The 19,688-nt window shown below is 26.2% G+C and overlaps 2 protein-coding genes across 2 annotated transcripts in view; one reads left to right on the plus strand and one right to left on the minus strand.

Annotated features, from left to right (window-relative positions):
* LOC127276702 (uncharacterized) overlaps nt 1-4,939 on the minus strand; it is a 29,086-nt gene extending 24,147 nt beyond the window's left edge. The window contains exon 1 of the mRNA XM_051297313.1: nt 4,503-4,939. The gene's annotated coding sequence lies outside the window, so the exon portion shown is untranslated. The remainder of the gene's footprint in view (nt 1-4,502) is intronic.
* A 1,800-nt stretch (nt 4,940-6,739) lies between these two features.
* On the plus strand, nt 6,740-19,624 carry LOC127276689 (DNA-dependent protein kinase catalytic subunit-like). Its single transcript, XM_051297292.1, has 11 exons — nt 6,740-6,919; nt 7,090-7,434; nt 7,662-8,230; nt 8,293-8,471; nt 8,542-8,786; nt 8,854-11,132; nt 11,196-15,641; nt 15,711-18,041; nt 18,147-18,837; nt 18,923-19,134; nt 19,195-19,624. The coding sequence occupies exons 1-11, from the start codon at nt 6,796-6,798 to the stop codon at nt 19,270-19,272; spliced, it is 11,499 nt and encodes a 3,832-aa protein (XP_051153249.1). The 5' UTR covers nt 6,740-6,795; the 3' UTR covers nt 19,273-19,624.
* Nucleotides 19,625-19,688: the final 64 nt, after the last annotated feature.

Below are 19,688 nucleotides of genomic sequence, written 5' to 3' on the forward strand. Positions count from 1 at the left end.
TAAATATGCGCAAAGGAATTGGCAAATAATATCGTTTTAAACATTTTTATTGTTTTTATCTTATCTATAAATATATATGAAAAACGATCAGTTTTAGACAATGACAAATTTAATGAAACGTATTAAATTTTCCTTTTTTTTATTATTATCGAAAAATAAGAGATGAGATTTTTTTTCTTTTGTTAAAAAATTGCCTGAGCTTTCTTACACACAATTAGATTAATCATTAAACTTCCATTATATACGATTTAATTGGATAATAAAGAAGAAGATACTTTTTTTTATATGAAACTTTTTTATATGAACTGAAATGCTTTAATTTGTTTCGACTTCCCCCTATATAGATATATACACGTTCACTTCCGTTTATATAACTTATCTTCTTCCTTTTAATCCTTTTTCTTTGATGATAAACATACAAACTCATTACTGACTTTATATAATAATATATTTTATTTTTTATAATATTCCTTTTAAGTTTTAATTATAAATTATATATAATAATACAATAATAATTATATTATTATATTATTAATATTATATTTAATATGAAATATAATTATTATTTTTGTCAATACCTTTTCGCATATTATATATATTAATTAGGATACTAAACTCGCTAATTAGTTGTAAATCCATCTAATTATTTTTTGCAATTGAAAACGACTAAATAATTTCTTATAAAAACAAATTCCACACGTTTCATATAAACTCATTTTGGTATCACGAGAAAGTCACTTATAACTTTGATCAAATTTTCCGCTAGTGACCATGCTATATAATTGTAGATAATTTAATTATTTCGCATCAACGAACAAAGTATCGGTATATGACGTATCGGAAAATTTATGAGTCCTAAATATTGTGATATTCTACGTAAAAATAGTTTAATCGAAAAAAAAATTTTCCAAAAAATTATTATTACGTAAATCTAAATTAATTAAGAAATGTAAATTACCAAATTTAATGTTGCCGTTAACTATAAATATATATGGGAAAAAATTTTTGGAAAATCATAATTTAATAAAATGATGTTATTTTCTTTTTTGAGATATTAATTAATTAATTAGTTAATTAATGTAATATTTTACGAACAAATAAAGTTATTCGTGACTCTAAATTTACCAATCGAAAGCTTATGTAATTTCACATCCAACGAGCCCTTTATATGAAGTATTCCGAATTGATGAATTTTAAATAAACAATTGCAATGCTAATTGTTTATTTAAAATCCACCAATCGAAAATACTTCATGTAGGGCACGTTGGATGCGGAATTACATAAACTTTTGATTGGTAAATTCAGAATCACGATAACTTTATTTATTTGTAAAATTAATTAATTAATAATATTTTTTTTTAAATTTGAATCGCTTCAGAAATTTTGCCTCTATATATATATATAATATATACGGTATATCATGCTATGCAATGCATTAGGATTGTTACACGTTTGATAATAGTAATCTTAATGTACTTAGTGAAGCACTTAGTGAAGTGCATTATTATTTCATCCAATCACATGTCTTGGTTCATCTGGCAGCTGATTTATTGAATTGCAACCGCCCTTTTTAGCGCGCATCAATAGAAATATTGTCTCTTTGTAATTTGTCATTTTTGTACATAAACAATTTTATCTCTTATTTCCATATTTTCAAAATGGAAATTTCAAAATTATACTTTCTATAATTTTTTTTTTCCAATTGATATTTCATTAGTTTAATAATAGAGAGTCGCACAAAAGAAAAAATAAAAACAATTCGTCCAATTAGTATAATATACTTTTTATTTTTTCTTTTTGTTATAACATTATTTTGAGAGATGGGTCAAAATACGTGATATTTTATTTAACCTCAATTTATCTTACAAATGCGATGACACGTTTTGTTATATAGATGTAGTCACGCGATTACTTGCGACAAATTACAAACCCAGTCCCATTTCCCATTGCATAGGTCAGTAATGCGCGTATATATATGCATATGAAAATATTTGCCAAAATTTCCTGATATATATGTGTGTAAGTTGCCATTTAAATTGCTTTTGACTGAATTAAGTTTAGTTGGCATTTAATAGAATTATCATTTCTCCGAATTGCTATTAAGCTGAATTGACATTTAGCCGAATCTCTATTTAACAGAATTGGTACTTAAGAGGATTAAGACAAACTGCTATTAAGCCGTATTGACAGTTATAGCTAACTGCAAATATAGCTAAATAACAGTTCGCGGCTAAATTCAGTTAAGTAGCGATTCGGTTGAATGCAAGTTTGGCTAAATAAATGGCCAAATTCCAATTCAGCTAAATAGCAGTTCGGCTACTTAAAAATTCTGTTAAATGGCAACTCAATTTAATAAAAATTTAGCTAACTGTCAACACGATTTAATAGTATTTCGGCTAAATGACAATTCTGCTAAATTCAGTTGAGTAGCAATTCTGTTAAATGGAATTTAGGCTAAATAAATGGCTAAGTGTCAATTCAGCTATTATTGAGCTGAATTGACACATAGCTATTTATTTAGCCGAACTTCAACCGAATTGCAAATGAACTGAATTTTGTCAAACTGATATTTCGCCGTATTTCGTCGTTTAATTGTCATTAAATTGAATTGACATTTAACCGTCTTGTATTTGGAGATTGTTGAGCCTTCCGTAAATACGTATTACAGTTTACATAAATTATGTTTGCCGTATATAATACATATATATAATTCTTGGTGCCAAGTCGTCTCGTTTCTCGTCATACACCTTTTACCCTACCTTTTCGTCAGCGGTCTCAGAGTCTCTACCTAATCCTGCGATCCAATTACGTAATAGGATTTTAGATTTAACTCTAGATGCGCGTATGTGACAAGAAATAAATTTCAAAAAAAAAAAAAAAATCGAAAAATCATTATTTTTCCGTGACAATATTTATTATACTCTCGTGCTCCAAATCCATTTTGCCAAAGTTATGTTTTCTTTATGATAATATTTGGTATTTGTTGAAAGAATTATATTATTAATTAATTAAATTTCTATCAGGGAGAATTTTTAATTTCTAAAATATTAATTTACGAGTCTAAAATAAATGTTTTCCTTTTCTGTACCGGAAAATTTTTTTTCTTAATTTTCTTTTTCCGTGTTATTTAAAAACCAAAAAAAGGATTCAGAATTTTTTAGGGGGGAGGATTCCTGTACATTTTGATCACCCTGTATAGATATACAATATATCTTACGTCTTTATAAATTTAGAAAGGAATTTGATGAAGATTCAAAATTAACTCATGTGTCCTTGACTTGATGCCATGGATGGAAATCAGTCCTTTTTGCCCCAGGTACAAAGACCCTTCAAGTTATTTATAAAAAAAATTCTTCTGAATAAAAATTTGCATTCCAATATTTAAATTTATATTTTATTCGAATTCTTATATATATAAAGCAAAAATATTGTTTTGTATATTAAATTCCACGTGCCATTTTTAAAGGCCTATATGTCTAACAAAACTTTTATAGTGGAGCTTTTTCTTTTTTTTTAATTAAATTATCTCCCAGAAAGGAATATTGCGTCTAGTGTTTTAATAAAAATTAGATTTTATTTCATGTTCACTCGGACGTACAACTCATTAATATTTTATTATTTCATTACATTCCCCCCCCCCCCCTCTCTCTCTCACTCTCTTTTTCTCTGTAAAAAATTTAAAAGGATATTTTTTTAATGAGTCTATAACATCATTAAAAATTCTTTTATTTTGTTTTCAAATAAATAATGAGTATTTTATAAAAAATTAATTTTTAGTTTTTAACTATAAATAATGAGCACTTCAATATTTTTTCCATCTGCCTATCCCCACTCTTTCGGTGACAGTTTGATTTCTATATAGTCTCCCCCCCTCCACCATAGAAATCATATATAGTAATTTTTTATATTACTTAAACAATGTTTTATTCGAACATTGATTATTTTTTATTATCATTTTATATCATCAAACTTTTGTTTTTTCAATCGATCTTTTTTATTTAGTACAAACATTTTCTACATACCTATTGCACTGAAAAAGAAATTTATTTGATTCAAATAACCATCAAATAAATATTTACTTGGACTAAATAAATTTTTATTAAAATGTTTAGAACATTTTTTTTCATCAAAATAATTTTTTATTTGAATTAAATAAATTGTATTTGAACTAATAATTTCTGTATTTGAAATAAATGACATTTAATTGACTCAAATATAAAAATTATTTGACACAAATAAATATTTATTTGAATCAAATAAATATTTACTTGAACCAAATAATTTTTATTTGAATCAATAATTTCTGTATTTAAAACAAATGCTATTTAATTGACTCAAATAATAATTAATCATTTAATACAAATAAATATTTATTTTATAATAGTCAAGTAATCGATTATTTGAATTAAATACATTTTTTTCAGTGTTAAATATTTCACTTTATAAAAAATATTACCTAACAAAATCAACTTAATCATATTCATGAATCTTTAAATACATACTTTTGAGAATATTTAACGATGGAAACAGCAACAGTTTGTGTGATAATTTAAAAGAATCCAAAGATCACTTGATCACTAAAACATTTTTTTTGGTATATAAAAAATATATCAGAACATTTGAAAAAAAGATTTTAATTAAGCAGCAGGATTTTTTTTTTAATTCTGGTTCTTTTTTGTCCGGGAGATTTTTATTTATTGCCTTTTGGTATAACAAAAATGTAAATTATTATTTATTTTGAATGCAACAATTTTAAAATTTTCACCGCGACGACAACGTACGTGAATGTACGTGTGTCGATGTGATTGTATGCATACACATCCACGAGGTATTGCGTTAGTTTTTCTTTCAAATATTTTCTATTTTAAATAAGCAACGTAAATTGCGCGATTTTTTTTTATATTTTTTAAAGAAAGTGAAGATACACTCAGGTCGAGGCTCCAGAATCGACTGGCAAAGAATCGTCAGGAAATTTTGCACATGCGCATTTGTATTAACAAAAAGTTCGAACCTTGTGGTGTCACATGAAACGTACGGCGCGAGATAAATACTATGAAATTTTTATTATTTTTTTTTTTATATCCCCCTATGTCACCCACATTATATATATATTTACAATATGCGTTATTTCAAAAAGAAAAAAAAATTAAGAAACATTTTGATTATAATGCATGAGAATTAAAAACAAATTTTCATGCAATTTGAATTTTTTATTTTATTGATATTTAAGAAATATTCTATTTTTATCGAGGCACTGTAAATTTTTGATTGATTGACAAATTGAAAACGAAAATTTTATCATTGGGAAAAATTGATGATGAAAATATTTACAATGATTTTTTCATAAAAAATAAAAAGACTATTTTTTAATATACCTTTTATTTTTTGTTTTAAAATTAAATTTTTATTAAAATAATTAAAATAAATTTATGTTTCTGGTATTTAATTAAAGTATTTTATGAATTACGTTTTTATTTAATTATACTAATTATTTATTATGAATTATAAAAATTAATTAAATGATTAAAATAATTAAAGTAATAAAAAAATGTTTCTTTAATTTAAAATCTAGATCGAAGCAAAGGTTACTTTGGTTTAAGAATTGACCTGATTGTCAATAAATTAAGTTTAGTAAACCGCAGAGAATGGCTTAGGAAAATTATATACTGCGCACAAACTGTACACATGTATTTAATTTACAAAAAAAGAGAATTATTTTCAAATTATCCAATTATGTACTTGAAACAATTAATAATTTTAAATATTTTGAAATAATTAATTATTAATTATAATTAATAATTATTTATTAAGTACTAATAAATATTAGTACCTAATAAATAATTATTATTTGTCCACTGAAAAAAATCTTTACCTGAAACAGCGATATATTTCACTAATAAATTGAATGTTTTCGCTATTCCAGAGAAACATATTGCTGCTCCGGATAAAGATTTTTTTTCCTGCCTCTTTGTATTTTTAATTCTATTTTATAGTCAATTATTTTCTATTTTGAAAATTTTTTCTAATAATTGTTAAAATTAATATTTTTTAATTTTAAATTAAATTAGATAAAAAAAATAAAATACTTTATTTTTTTTCAAAATTTTGTTTTAGAAATTGACAGATCTCCACTCTTAATATATTATTCTAATCACGTGCAATTCAGGAAAGTCAGCAATCGATAAGGGTTAGTGTATTTGAGAAAAAAACGTGATAAGAAAGTTTAAGTAAGACATTAGGTGAATGTATAAATAATCAATGGTTTTTAGCGAAATTCCCCGTGTTTAATATTTTAAAAATAAAACGAAAAAATTTTTTTTTACAGAAATAGAAGTAAAAAATAGATATTAAATTAATTTTTTTAGGGGAAAAAAAGAAATTTATTTTATTTATTATGCAATTATTATTATTAAAACAAAAATGTAAAAAAAAATTATTAAGACTAATTCATATTAGTTTTTATTTAAATAAATTAATTTTCTTTTCAATATTATTTTTGTTGAAAGTGACATCCTTTCTTTATACTTACATGCATAACGGGTTGCAGCCTATAGGCGCCTGGTGCAAAGAAAAACATTAAATAAAAAATATTAAAAATGTCATTAATGACATAATTTGAATAATCATAGTAAAAAAAATACTAATCGCGATTTTAATTGTCTAAAAATGAATAATCTCTATATTTTAAAAAATAGAGATCTACTTTATTTTGACAGCAGTAGTGTCAGTGTGATTTTGTCAGTGTGTTTACAATCTTACGATAACAACAGGTGATGTGTTATTTTGAAATAAAAAATGGATTTCCAAACTTTCTTCAGCATCTTTGAAAGATGTAAAAAAGAAAGAAATGGAGAAGGACTTGTTGAGATTTTTAAAGACAGTCGTAAATATTTTCAAAATATTTCCGGCAGTGAAAGCGGTAAGTAAACATAACCTATATTAATGCGTATTATATTAATTATTTCAATTAAATAAACAAATTTTGACTCTAGTAATTTAAAATCTTTTTTAATGTTAAAAATTAAATTTAATTTAAATTTTTTCTTTGTATTATTAATTAAGTTATTAATTTAATTTTTTATTTTTCAGGTTATGTACTGGCAACTCTTTTTGATATTGATACCGGTATTCTTCGTTTTCTCCGAGATGAATTAGATAATGGTTTGAAATTAAAAATTTATGAATCTGTAATTATTCAAGGATTTCGTTTAGTTGAATTTGTCATGGAACAATTTCAAAATGAATATGAGCCATATATTATCAGTACAAAGGAACTTTGTGAATTCACTATTAAAGTAAGATGTGTTCATTATATTAGAAGAGCAGCTACATCTGTTTTTAAAAAGATCATAGAACTTTTCAAAGATTTTGAATTACTTCTCGGTGAAACTGTGGAGAGTTTTGGAAAATCATTATATCGTTATGATGAAAAAGGTATAATTTATAATAATTTCTTTTAGCTACGTAATTTTCAGGTCTCGGATTACATGAATTTTTTTCGAACTAAAAATAATTAACTAATTAAATTTAGTTAAAATAACAAAATCGCCTTTTTTTGGAATGTAAATTGACTAAAACGTTTTTTTTTTTAATCGATCCGAGGCCTGAATATTAAATAATAAAAAAAATACTAATTAGAAGGAAAATTATTAAAATTTCAGAACGAAGTGAAATTTTTATTATAATGGCAGCAATAGCTAAACATAATCCTCCTGATGTTGAAAGATTTTCAAATGCAATTTTTAAATATATTTTGGAAGACATGAATATTCAGTACAAAGATCTGTCTACAACTCAATCGGCAAGATTTCAAGAATATTTTGAAGCTTTAAAAGATTTAATGGAATGTTTTACACCATATCATAATGAAGAAAAAAGTAAACAATATTACGAACATGTTTATAAATATATAAAAAATATTTGTGAATTTGATGAACAAATTTATGAATCAAATCCTGGTAGACGTGATTATGGTGTTAAATTTTATGAGAAAAAAAAAGCTGCAAATCGAAATACACAATTAGCCGTTGAATTATTGATAAGACATTGGTCATTTTTTGGTTCATTAATTTATAAAGATTATAAATTTTGGCAAATGAAATTTGAATATTTATTGAAACAAAATGGAAGAACTGGCGAAATTGGTTGGCGTGCTATGAAAGCTTTTTATAAAGCAATTGCACAAGTATTGAAAAATAGTGATGCAAATGATGAAAGAAATATACTTTTGGTAAGAGATTAATTAATTAACTAAATTGTAAATTATTTATTATTTACTTTTTTTATTTTCAGTATTTTCAAGAATATTTTTTGAATCATCTTAAGAGGCTTGATTTAAATTCAAGTCTATTGCAACTAATTGTTTGGGCTTATAGTCAAATGGCTGAACCTTGTAAAAAGCATTTAACTATCAATGAAGTTTACGATATGTATTCGTTGATATCGAGAAGATCTATTTCACTCTATACGAGGTAATTTTTAAAATTGTACAAAACATTTTATTTTACAATTTAGTTTACAAATTATTTTCTTTTTTTTCAGCGACGATGCAAAAATTGAAGAAATCTCCTGTTATGTGGAATCAATTTCTGAAATTTTAATTCACTTACCAAATGTGTCTGTTAATCAAATAAAGTTACTATCAAAACTTGCGACACTTTTGATTAAACGATTTCCTGAATTAAAAATATTCATTCAACCAAGTGCAATTAATGGACTTATTAAATCAATCACTAATATTGGATATCTTAATCAAAATCTTCAACAGGAATATTTTTATGATCTAGGTATGTTTATTAAAATATTAAATTTTACTTAATTTTTGTTTCAATTTAACAAAAAAAATTTTTTCAGTTTACAATGGAATAATATGGTCGTGTTCACATACTTTGTACATTGATGCAGAATTGGTACGCAGTACATTAAAAGAAAGGCCAATTTGTTACAAAAATTATCTACCACTTTGGGAAGAAATATTTAATATAAATTATTACAGAATTGAAACTGGTCCACAAGTAATGAAACATTTATATAAGGAATTATTTTCAACATTAATATTGTTAATGAACAATTTAAATCTTCAAGTAAAAACAAACAACGATATAATGTTTTCCGATATCGCTTTAACAATGATACCAGAAAATGAAACTGATTTTCGAATTTTCATCAACATGGTCGATTTATATGAAGAATTATTTAAAAAACTTCATTTTTCCCAAATCAATGATTGGTTACCAAAAATTTTATATGAAATTGTAAAAAATTCCTATAAACATCCAATGGTCTCTGGATTTTATAAATTGGCACACACAATTCTTCGAATATCGGAAATTTATTGGAAATCATTGGATATAAATAATGAAACATTTATATTAATGTCGAAATTTTTATCAAGTACTTTGGATTTAATTTGTGGATTTAATCATGAATTGCAAATAGCGTGCGTTTATTTGATTTTAGATGCGCCTTTAAATTTAGTTGAGAAGAAATTAAAAGAAACAATTCCTGTTTTTAAAATTGCTTTAACTATTGGTTTGAGTGATTTTTCATTGGCTGCTTGTGCACTCGATTCACTTGAACAATGGACACGTGAATTAGCCGATGCTAATTTATTGAAAGAATTTTTGATGGAAATAATTCCAAGTCTCGAACCATATCTACAAAGTAAAGAAAGTGAAACAGAATTATTGCAAGATATTTTAAAAACACAGCGAAAAACAATAAAACGTGTTTTATTGAAAGATGAGACAAAAACTTTGGAAGAATTTCAAAGAAGAATTCTCTTATTTCTAGGATCGATATCATCGGAAATAACACAGAATTTCATTCATAGAAGTTGTGAGGATAAAAAAGCAACTTGGGATAAAAAAGATTTATTGGAATATACACTATTTTTTCCCGATCAAAGACTTTATATACATTTTGATAGAATTTTACCACGTGTTATTGAATTGGCATTAAGTTCAGGTGACAGAAGAACAAGAATGTGTGCCTGTGAAGTACTTCATTCGTTAATTGTTATTATTCTCGGTAAAACAAGAGATATTGTCAATAGACCAAATCCAGATCGTTTTGCACATTTATATAAAATTCTTTGTCCAGCAATGTTAAAATTGGGTTCTGATTCTGATTTAGTTGTGAGACAATTATATTATCCAATATTTTTACAATTAACACATTGGTTGAGTTCAAAATTAATGTTAAAATCGCCGTCAACTATTTATTTTGTTGATTCACTATTTGATGGTTTAACTGATAAATCAAATTCGTCGTTAAGAGATTTTTCTGGATTATGTTTAAGGGAATTTCTCGATTGGTCAATTAAACAATCATCGGATAGAGATTTGGCAAATTCAGCAATAAATATTCATACAATTGTGAGAAAAATTTGCACATACGCACAACATCCATCACAAGAAAGAAGAATTGCTGCTGCAATTGCATTTAATCATCTTTATTCAAGTTTACGTGAGCGTGAGGAAATTGTCAATATTTATTGGTTGGAAATTTTCTATTGTATTGTTAAAAGTTCCGAGGGTTTAAACGATTTGGGAATTAAAAATGCAATTGGACATCTTGAAAAAGTTATGAAAATTAAGGCAAAACTTTTTAATGGAGAAAATTCGAAAAGAAGAAAACCAATTGAATTTGAGAGGGGAAATTTAAAGAGTACATTAATTTGGCTTTTGACACAATGTGGATCTGTTGATCGAAATTATCGGCAAAGTTGTATGAAATTATTTGAGAATATGCATTCATTTGTAGGAGAAAATTGTGTTGAATTATATTTGAAAAAACATGGAATTGAGGGTTTTAATTCAATTTTTTTGAATAAATTGAATGAACAAATTTTTGATATTTCTCTCGAAGTTGTGAAACCATTATTACGATCACTCGATTGTTATATTTGGTTTTTGGAAAAGAAATGGATTGATTTCAATTTAATTTTTAATGAAGAAAATTCAGAAAAGCTAATTTTTTCCTATACCAATGATTTTATTAAATGTTTTATGAATCGAAGGGAAATTGAAGAAAATTGTCTATTGATTACAAAAGAATTGGAATTGTTAAAAACACTCACGTGTGAAACTATTGAAACAATTTTTTCATTTTGTCACAAGATTCTAACAACTGTAAGTATTTTATTATAACTAAATTTGTTTAAAAAAAAATTTATAATTTTTGTTTTTTTTCAGGACGTTATTTCATTTGGAGAAATTCCGAATTATTTTTGGAGTGAGGATTTATTTTCTTTAATATCGATTTGTGTGCTAAATCCACTAAAAGTGGGATTCGATACAAAAAATTTGGAAATTATTGAATCGCTACCACTAAAAATGAATGAATTATTGAATGTTTTAAAAAATAAAGCACCAAAAATTCTCTTGGAAAATTTTTTACAAGAACTAACGAAATATGTGGAAAATTATTATCAAACAATTATAAACATAAATGAAAAAATCGAAATCGAAATGGAATTGAAATACAATGTCAAAGGATTTATTTTATTGGAGAAGGAAAAATATTTGGATATTATTTTAAAGGATGAATTTTATCAAGTAAAGGAAAAATTATTTGAAGAAATTTTCAATGTACTTCAATGTGAAGAGGAAGGAGAAAGAAATGCAGTTTTTTTAAAACCTGATAAAGTGGAATATTTGGAAAGTGTTTTAGAACTTGTATTCACAAATTATGAATCTAATTTAATTACATCTTTAATTAATTTCATAATGAAGGATGATTTACTGATTAATCAGGATATGACAACTTCTAAACATGGTGAATATTTTTTGAGTGTTTTTAAATCGGCAATTTTTAATGGAATGTTGAAAAATATTCAAGAAACAATTAAAATAATGGAAAATTTACTTGAGAAAAATCCGGATAAATTATTAATGATAATTGAAGAGTTAGTGATATTTACATACAAGAATAAAAAAATTTATCCCATTGAATCTGAATTATTGGCAAATGAAATTCTTAAACTTTGTTCTTTACTGGAAAGAATAGTAACGAATTTTGAACATCGTAGGAAGCAATTTTTGAATATTTATCGAATTGTCGTGCGTCTTAAACGAAATCCTTTGGAAATTACAAATAATAAACATGATCTTTATTTGTGGATTTTGAAGAAATTACAGGAGAATATTGATTTGGAGAAAAAAGCGGCAATTTTGGATGATTTTTTAATTTGTCTCACTGATATGAATAGTAATAGTGATGTTGTTTCTTTAACATTGGGAAATTTGAAAAATGACAGATCGGAAAATATTTCTGATAATGATATTAATTCTCTAAAAGCAATTGCGTGTTTTCAAACAATGCTTTCACATTTACCAGTAACAAAATCTGTTATTCTTTATGAGGCAATAATTAATTTTGCCGCTGGTTCTTGCGATCAATTATATAACGAGAAAACATCAATTGTGATGGAAAATTATTTTCGTCTCATTCCTACTAATAATATTCAAAATTCTTTAGATATTACTTATAAAGCATTTATGAATTGTGGAACATTAATCGCAAGATTTGATGTTTTAAGAAAATTTCTTTTACCAGCGTTTCAATATTGTAAATCATTTGATATTGAATGTTTTTTTGAAAAAAATTCTAAGGAAATTTATTCTTGTTTGTTAATTGAACTTAAAGGTGATTCAGAAGATGATTTAAAACGACAAATTGTTTCAAAAATTGGATCCTATAATCTTTTTGAAATAATGTTTGCTAGAGTGAAATTGGATAAGATCATAAATGTTGAGAGTAAAATTGTGAAAAATATTTTTCAAACACCCATTGAGAAGGAATTAATGATAAAATTATTGAAACAAACACTTGCGGAGAGAAAAACAAAATGTTTGCTTCCAAATATTAGGGAAATTACGAGATTACTTCATTGTGCTGCGTATAATTGTCATATTTCAATTGTAAGTTTGAAGGAAGAGGAGAAATTTTATTCGTGGATTTTCACGGAAAATAGACAAGAGGAAAGTTTAATTTGGGAAAATATTGTTGATTGTGAAAAGCAATATGCATTGAAGCAAACGTTTAAAGAATATCCAAAACAGAAGAAAAAGTTAATTAATATAAGAAAAAAGAATTTATCTGAGAATATTGATAATTATTCTTATATTCATAAATATAATATCGCTTCTTCTACATTGGTTGAAAATATGGATTCTTATGATTTTAATGAAGCAACACTTGAAATTAAATCGAATAATCAAATTGAAGAAACAATGAGTTTGACATTTGAATGTGATGATTTTAATGAACACGAATGTATGGCATCGCTTTCGGGAATTTTGGTTCATATGGTGAGAAATGATATTTGTATTTTGGATACGGAAAATCTTCAATTACCAAAGTGGATGGGTAATTTTTTTCGTTCAATGAATACAAATTTTAATAATGTTCGATTATTTTTGTTAAAAGTCATTTGTAATACGCAAAATATTTTTAAACCGTATGTGAAATTTTTTCTTGGAATTATATTAAATACCGTGAATGAATATATGAAGGATAATTTGTTAAATTATATAATTACTGATATTTTGCTACTTTTAATTGAATGGCAAGTGAATTTAGGGGAAAATCACATTGAACAGGCGCAAATTCTTTTGAATAATTTAATACAAAAAGCGGATGGAATTTTAAATCGAAGTGTGAGAACATATAATGTTGAAATTATTAAAATGATTCTTCAACTTTGGGGTGATAAATTAAAATTACCAATTGGAATTGATGGAAAAATACAAACGGCACCGGAATTTTCGATACAATTGATTTTGACATTTTTGGAAAATAAATTGGAGGATCAATTGGTAGCTAGATTGGATCTTGTGGAATTTGTATTGAAATCGTTTAATGAATGGAAAAGAGAGGAGGATGTTGTTTTGCAAAATTGTATGGCTTTGGGTTTGATTGTGAAAAATTTGGAAAAGGAAAATAATATCGAAAATGAGGAATATGCTGCAATGAAATTGAAAATCAATGAAATGTTTTCTTCAGTATTTTGTAAAATGCAAGCCGCTGATAAGAGTCGATTAATTAAGTGTATCAATACTTTGGTTAAAAGTTATCCGCCATTGATTGAAAATTTTTTTGAATTTGTCAGAAATTATATTGGCGATGTTGACAATATGGGAAAAGCAAAGTGTCTTGAGATTTTTATTTCAAGAATTTCTTGTCTAACCACTGACGAAGTCAAACGAGAATTGGGATATTTGAATTTTAATAATTTATTGAAAAATAAAATTCTTACCTGTGAAAAATTAGGACTTGTGATCATTGATAAATTAGTATCGATTTTTAATGCAGGCGATATGATTCCAATGGCAGAATTAGTGAAACCATATTTAAAAAATAATTCTTCTGAATTGAGAGAAATGGTCTATGATATATTTATAAAAATTAAGAAAAAATATGAAAATTACACGATTGAATTTGATGAGAATAAATTAATAGAAATGAGTAATGAAATTTTACTTGTTGGTTTATTAGATTCGGCTGAAAATTTGCATGAGAAATTAATTAATTTTTGGACGGAGGATGTTGGATTATCGGCAAAATTATTGGATCGTCTCATGGATCTTTTGAAGCAATATAATCCCGATGTGGAACAAGTGTTTTTACTTTATTTTTGTCTTTCAATTTTGCGTCTTACGAATAAATCGCGAGAATATAATGAAATGATATTTAATGAAAAATTGGAGGAATGTTCTTTTGTTGAATATGAAGTTTTATTAAATTGGAGAGCAAAAAATTTGGGTTCATTGGCACCACTTTTTGCAAAATCATTGTCAAGTCAAATGTCACAAATGATATCGAAAACATTCACTCAGACATCAACTTCTTCATTTAGAGGGCAATTATTGAGAGCAACTGTTGGTCCTGCTTTTGAGCCAACTGTCAATGATTCACAATTGTCCGATGCACAATTTTCTCAAGATACAAATTCGGATGTTTTTAAAATGCCAGATCCTGCTTTTAATAAAGTATCAAAACGATTTCTCGGTCATAAGAAATTGAGTGATGAATTTGTGCAGAGAAACGCGAAGAGTTATCTTAAACATGACGAAATGGTTAAAGAGGAAGTTGTCAGGCAAAGTAATGTTGTGAAACTTTATAGAAAATATCGTCATGGCGATTTTCCTGATATACAAATATCTCATTCGAGTTTATTGGTTCCTCTTCAAGAATTGGCAAAGAAAGATTCATTGATTTGTAAAGATCTTGTTGTGAGTATTGTTTGTTCATTGTTAAATGATTTGAGAAATGAGGAAATTATTTCTGAAATTTTTAATAATATGAAAAAAGTTTTGGAAAATCATAATGCAAATTGGACACTTGCTGCGGTTTTAGAAATAACATTGGAAAATAAAGTTTATTGCTATGAGCCATATTTGGTTGGAAGAGCTTCAAAAATTAGTGGTCTCTTTTCATTGGGTGCACTTTATTTGGAAAATTACATGATTCATGGCGGGGAAATTATAGCTGAACCGGCACGAAAAAAAAGAAGAAAAAACGAAAATCTTTTGATTTGTGAACCATCAATTTATTTGGCGAGAATTTATAAATCGATGAATGAAGCTGACATTGTTTTGAGTATTTTCAAGAGTGGACAATTTAGCGAAAAACTTCAGGTAAGTAAAAAAAATTGTTGATTTTTAATTGTAAAATGTAAAAAATTGTAAAATAATAAATTTTTACAGGAAGCATCGCTTGCGCAGAGTTCGGGTGATTATTTACGAGCGAGAAAATATTACGAGGATGCTTACGAGATGGAAAATGATTTTGTTAAAGAACACTGTCTTCAGGAATCGTTTGAATGTTTATGTCAACTTTCACGATGGGATGTACTTGATAAAAAAGTATATGAGATATCAGAGGGAAATTTTGATAACGTTTGGAATAATTCTGAACAAAAAGAATGGCTTCTTCCATGGATTTATCGTGTTTATTTGCATAAAATTTTGAAAGGTGATTTATTCAAAAATCGTGATATCGACAGATTGTTACAATTTTTAGAGTCTGTTGATAATTGGATAAAAAGTGATAAACTAATGGAAATAAAACAACATTTTGGTGAAGAAATGTCACATATTTTTATTAATCCAGAAAATGAAAAATTGGAAATTGCTCGCGAATATTTGAAAAATAATCTCGATAATGTAAGAGAAAATTGGTTAAGATTAAATCCTCTATCAGAGAAACTTCGTTCTCGTCTTTTGTTGAAATTGAGAGGAATCAATAGTATTGATTTGTTTTTTAAAACATTAAAATCTGCCGATTTATCAAATGGAATTCAATGTTTGATTAAGGAATGGAATCAACATTTACCATCATCAAATGATGATCTTCTACTTTGGGAAACACATATGAATTATAGAATGTATTTTTCGTCTATTCTAATGAGTAAATATGAATCTGATGATGAAAATATTTTACCTCAATTAAAATCTACTTATATTGAGCAAAAAATGAAATTCTTGGATTTTGCTATTGAACATAAAAATAATTTTGTGGCAAAAAAATATGTTGTTGATTTGGAGGAAGCTATTAAAAATACTGGTTTAAAAAAATTAGAATTCAAACTTTCGACTTCTAAATGTTTTCATTTGATGAGCGAATTTTCCAACGACATGGGAAAAAAACTTTCGCACATTAATAAATCTTGGAAGCATGTTCATAATTATCTTGATGCTAATGATTCTGAAATATCATTGAAAATATCTGCTTTACAACATGTCACAACATTGACAATACTTTTGGAAAATATTCTCAATGATGGAGGAGAAAATGCTGAGATGATTATGAGATTAGATTTTTCATCAAAATTACCAAATAAAGAAGAAATCATTGATGTGGAGAGTTTAAGAAGAAATATTGTTGATTATGGATTGTATACATTAAAAGAATGTTGTGATATTGCTGAAACTGGTGATAAAGCTGAATGTTATTTTAAATTAGTGACACATTGTTACAATCGAATTTCGAAAGGAGGAAGTGTTGATATTTTTGAAATTCGTGAATTTGTCAGTGCAACACTTAAAGCAATGATTTATGGATCATTTAAAGCTGCTCATTATTTTCCATGTCTTTTGAAATTGGAATATTTACAAGATGAAATGACGAAGAATATTTTTATTGAAGAGTGTAAAAAAATTGAAACCTGGTTATTTATAACTTGGCAATCGCAAATTTTCTCTCATCTCAGAGGATCATTCGCGGAAATATTAATTCCTCTAGTTGATCGATTAGTTGAAGATTATCCAAATGCTGTTATGTATAATTTCCGTTTGACAATTGAATCAAATCCGGATTTATTGATAAATCCGGGAATTTTATTAATTAAAGAAAAATTGTACAGTAAACCAGGTGTTGAGGCATTTTTATCAGCTATGCATTATATTTCTCAACCGGAATTATATTTAATTTATCATCTTTTGGAAATTTTAAAAACTGTTCAACAGGGAAAATCAATATCAATTGAGAAACTGTTACAGACTTTGTTTCCTGAAAAACATTTTGAAAAGCAACTATGTGGTTCTCTTTTTAGGCAAATATTGAAGAAAATTGATGTGTTTAAAAGTGATATTAAAAATATGAATGGAAAAAATTTTACAGAATTAAAACCAATAGTGAAGAAAATCAATGATGTTTTAAATAAAAGTTTAAAGGAAAGAATAGAAAATGAAAGTATTTTCATGTCAAAATTAAAAGATTACAGTCCATGGTTGCAAAAATTAAGTGCATCTGATATTGAAGTTCCTGGTCAATATTCATCAAATCGAAAACCATTGCCACGATATCATGCGAAGATTGGTAAAATTGAGTCAAATGTTGTTGTGATTCAATCGTTGCGAAAACCAATAAAATTAACAATTGTTGGAAATGATGCGAAGAATTATAGTTTTTTGGTGAAATTTGGAGAAGATTTGAGAAATGATCAACGAATTCAACAGGCGTTTGGTATTATGAATAAAATACTTGAAAACGATATTTCTTGTGCACAACGTCATTTGGCGATTGATACTTATCAAGTGAGTGATTTATTTTAATCAGCTAATAAAATAAGAAAAAATTTCTATCAAAATTAAATTATTTTATATTTATATATTAATAAATAATTTAAAATTATTTTTCAGGTCATTCCCTTCTCGTTGAATTTAGGACTAATTGTATGGATCGAAGGAATGAAAACACTTGAAGATTTTATTCATTTTACACTCACCGATGAACAAAAACTGGAGTGTATATCTAATATTAATAAATACAATGAATGGATAAGAAAATGTGCAACGGGAAGAAGTTTAGCGTATAAAGAATCAACAATTAAATATAGTGCAACAACAGTTTTAGCAAAAATGAATGAACTTATTAATTCAACTGAGAATGATGCATTGAGAAAAACAATTTTCACATTATGTCCATCTGTTGAAAGTTTTCTTTCACTTCGTCATAATTTTATTTCAACATATGGAACAATGTGCATTGCACAATGGATTATGGGAATTGGTGATCGTCATTTGGAAAATTTACTTATTTCAGTGAAATCAGGAAAATGTCTTGGTATTGATTTTGGTTTAGCATTTGGTGCTGGTGTTGATATATCTATTCCTGAATTAATGCCATTTCGTTTGACACCACAAATTCAGGATTTATTTAAACCATTTGCTGAAAATGGTCCATTTGAAACAACAATGGTTTTTGTTTTAAAAGCATTGCGAAAAGAGAAAGGACCATTGTTGGCTTGTTTAGATGTATTTATTCACGAGCCTTTAAATTGGTTGGAGAATATTAAACAATTTTCGAATGAAAATCAAGAGGAAATTGAAGGTATTTTTATTTATAATTATTTTATTCTATAAATATTGAAATAATTGATTTAAATTTTAAATGGAATAAATGTTTCTTTTTTCAGATGTAAATTGGTTACCAATAAAAAGAGTAGTTACAGTCGCGGAAAAATTAGATGGAAAAAAACCGTCGCTGATAACTTTAGAGGAATTAAAACTCGTTCATGGCGATCAGAAATATTATTGGCGATATTTGGATATTGTTAATGGAACTGAGGAGGATCACAAAACTCTAAGAGCTAAAATTAAAAATGATAATCTTACACCTGAGGAGCAGGTAAGAATTATTGTTTTTCTAATTTAGAAACAATTGTTTAATTATTTTAATATATTTTAGGTGCAGTGTTTGATTGATCAAGCATCAGATTTTAATATTTTGGGTCGTACATTTTATGGATGGCAACCGTGGATGTAAAAAAATAAATTAATGTTTCTAAGATTTATTAATTTCAATTTGAAAAAACTGCGCTGAAAAGTCACCAATCAAAATTTTATGCCACGTGTTTATTTGCGCGGGAAAAAAGCAATTCTTAGAAATGTAATTGGTTTCTTAATCCCCGCAAAAATTTAAAACCGACCAATGAGAACGATATTTTTCATTGTAAATTTGAAAAAAAGTCGACGTTCCCGCCACGAACTAAAGCTTTATTGTTGCATTAACAGATGGCGCCACTTAATTTCCGTATTAATTTGATTTTATTATTGTAATATTTAATTTTAAACAATTTAAATTATTCGCACATAATTAAAAATTAATTTAATATTAATTGTTTGTAGAAAAAAAAATTAATTATTTAAATAATCTTGAGAAAATTAACAAACATATTCCTT

Source organism: Leptopilina boulardi, unplaced genomic scaffold, assembly GCF_019393585.1.
Source record: "Leptopilina boulardi isolate dan_hultmark-lab unplaced genomic scaffold, ZJU_Lbou_2.1 LbouV2_151, whole genome shotgun sequence".
NCBI lineage: Eukaryota > Metazoa > Arthropoda > Insecta > Hymenoptera > Figitidae > Leptopilina > Leptopilina boulardi.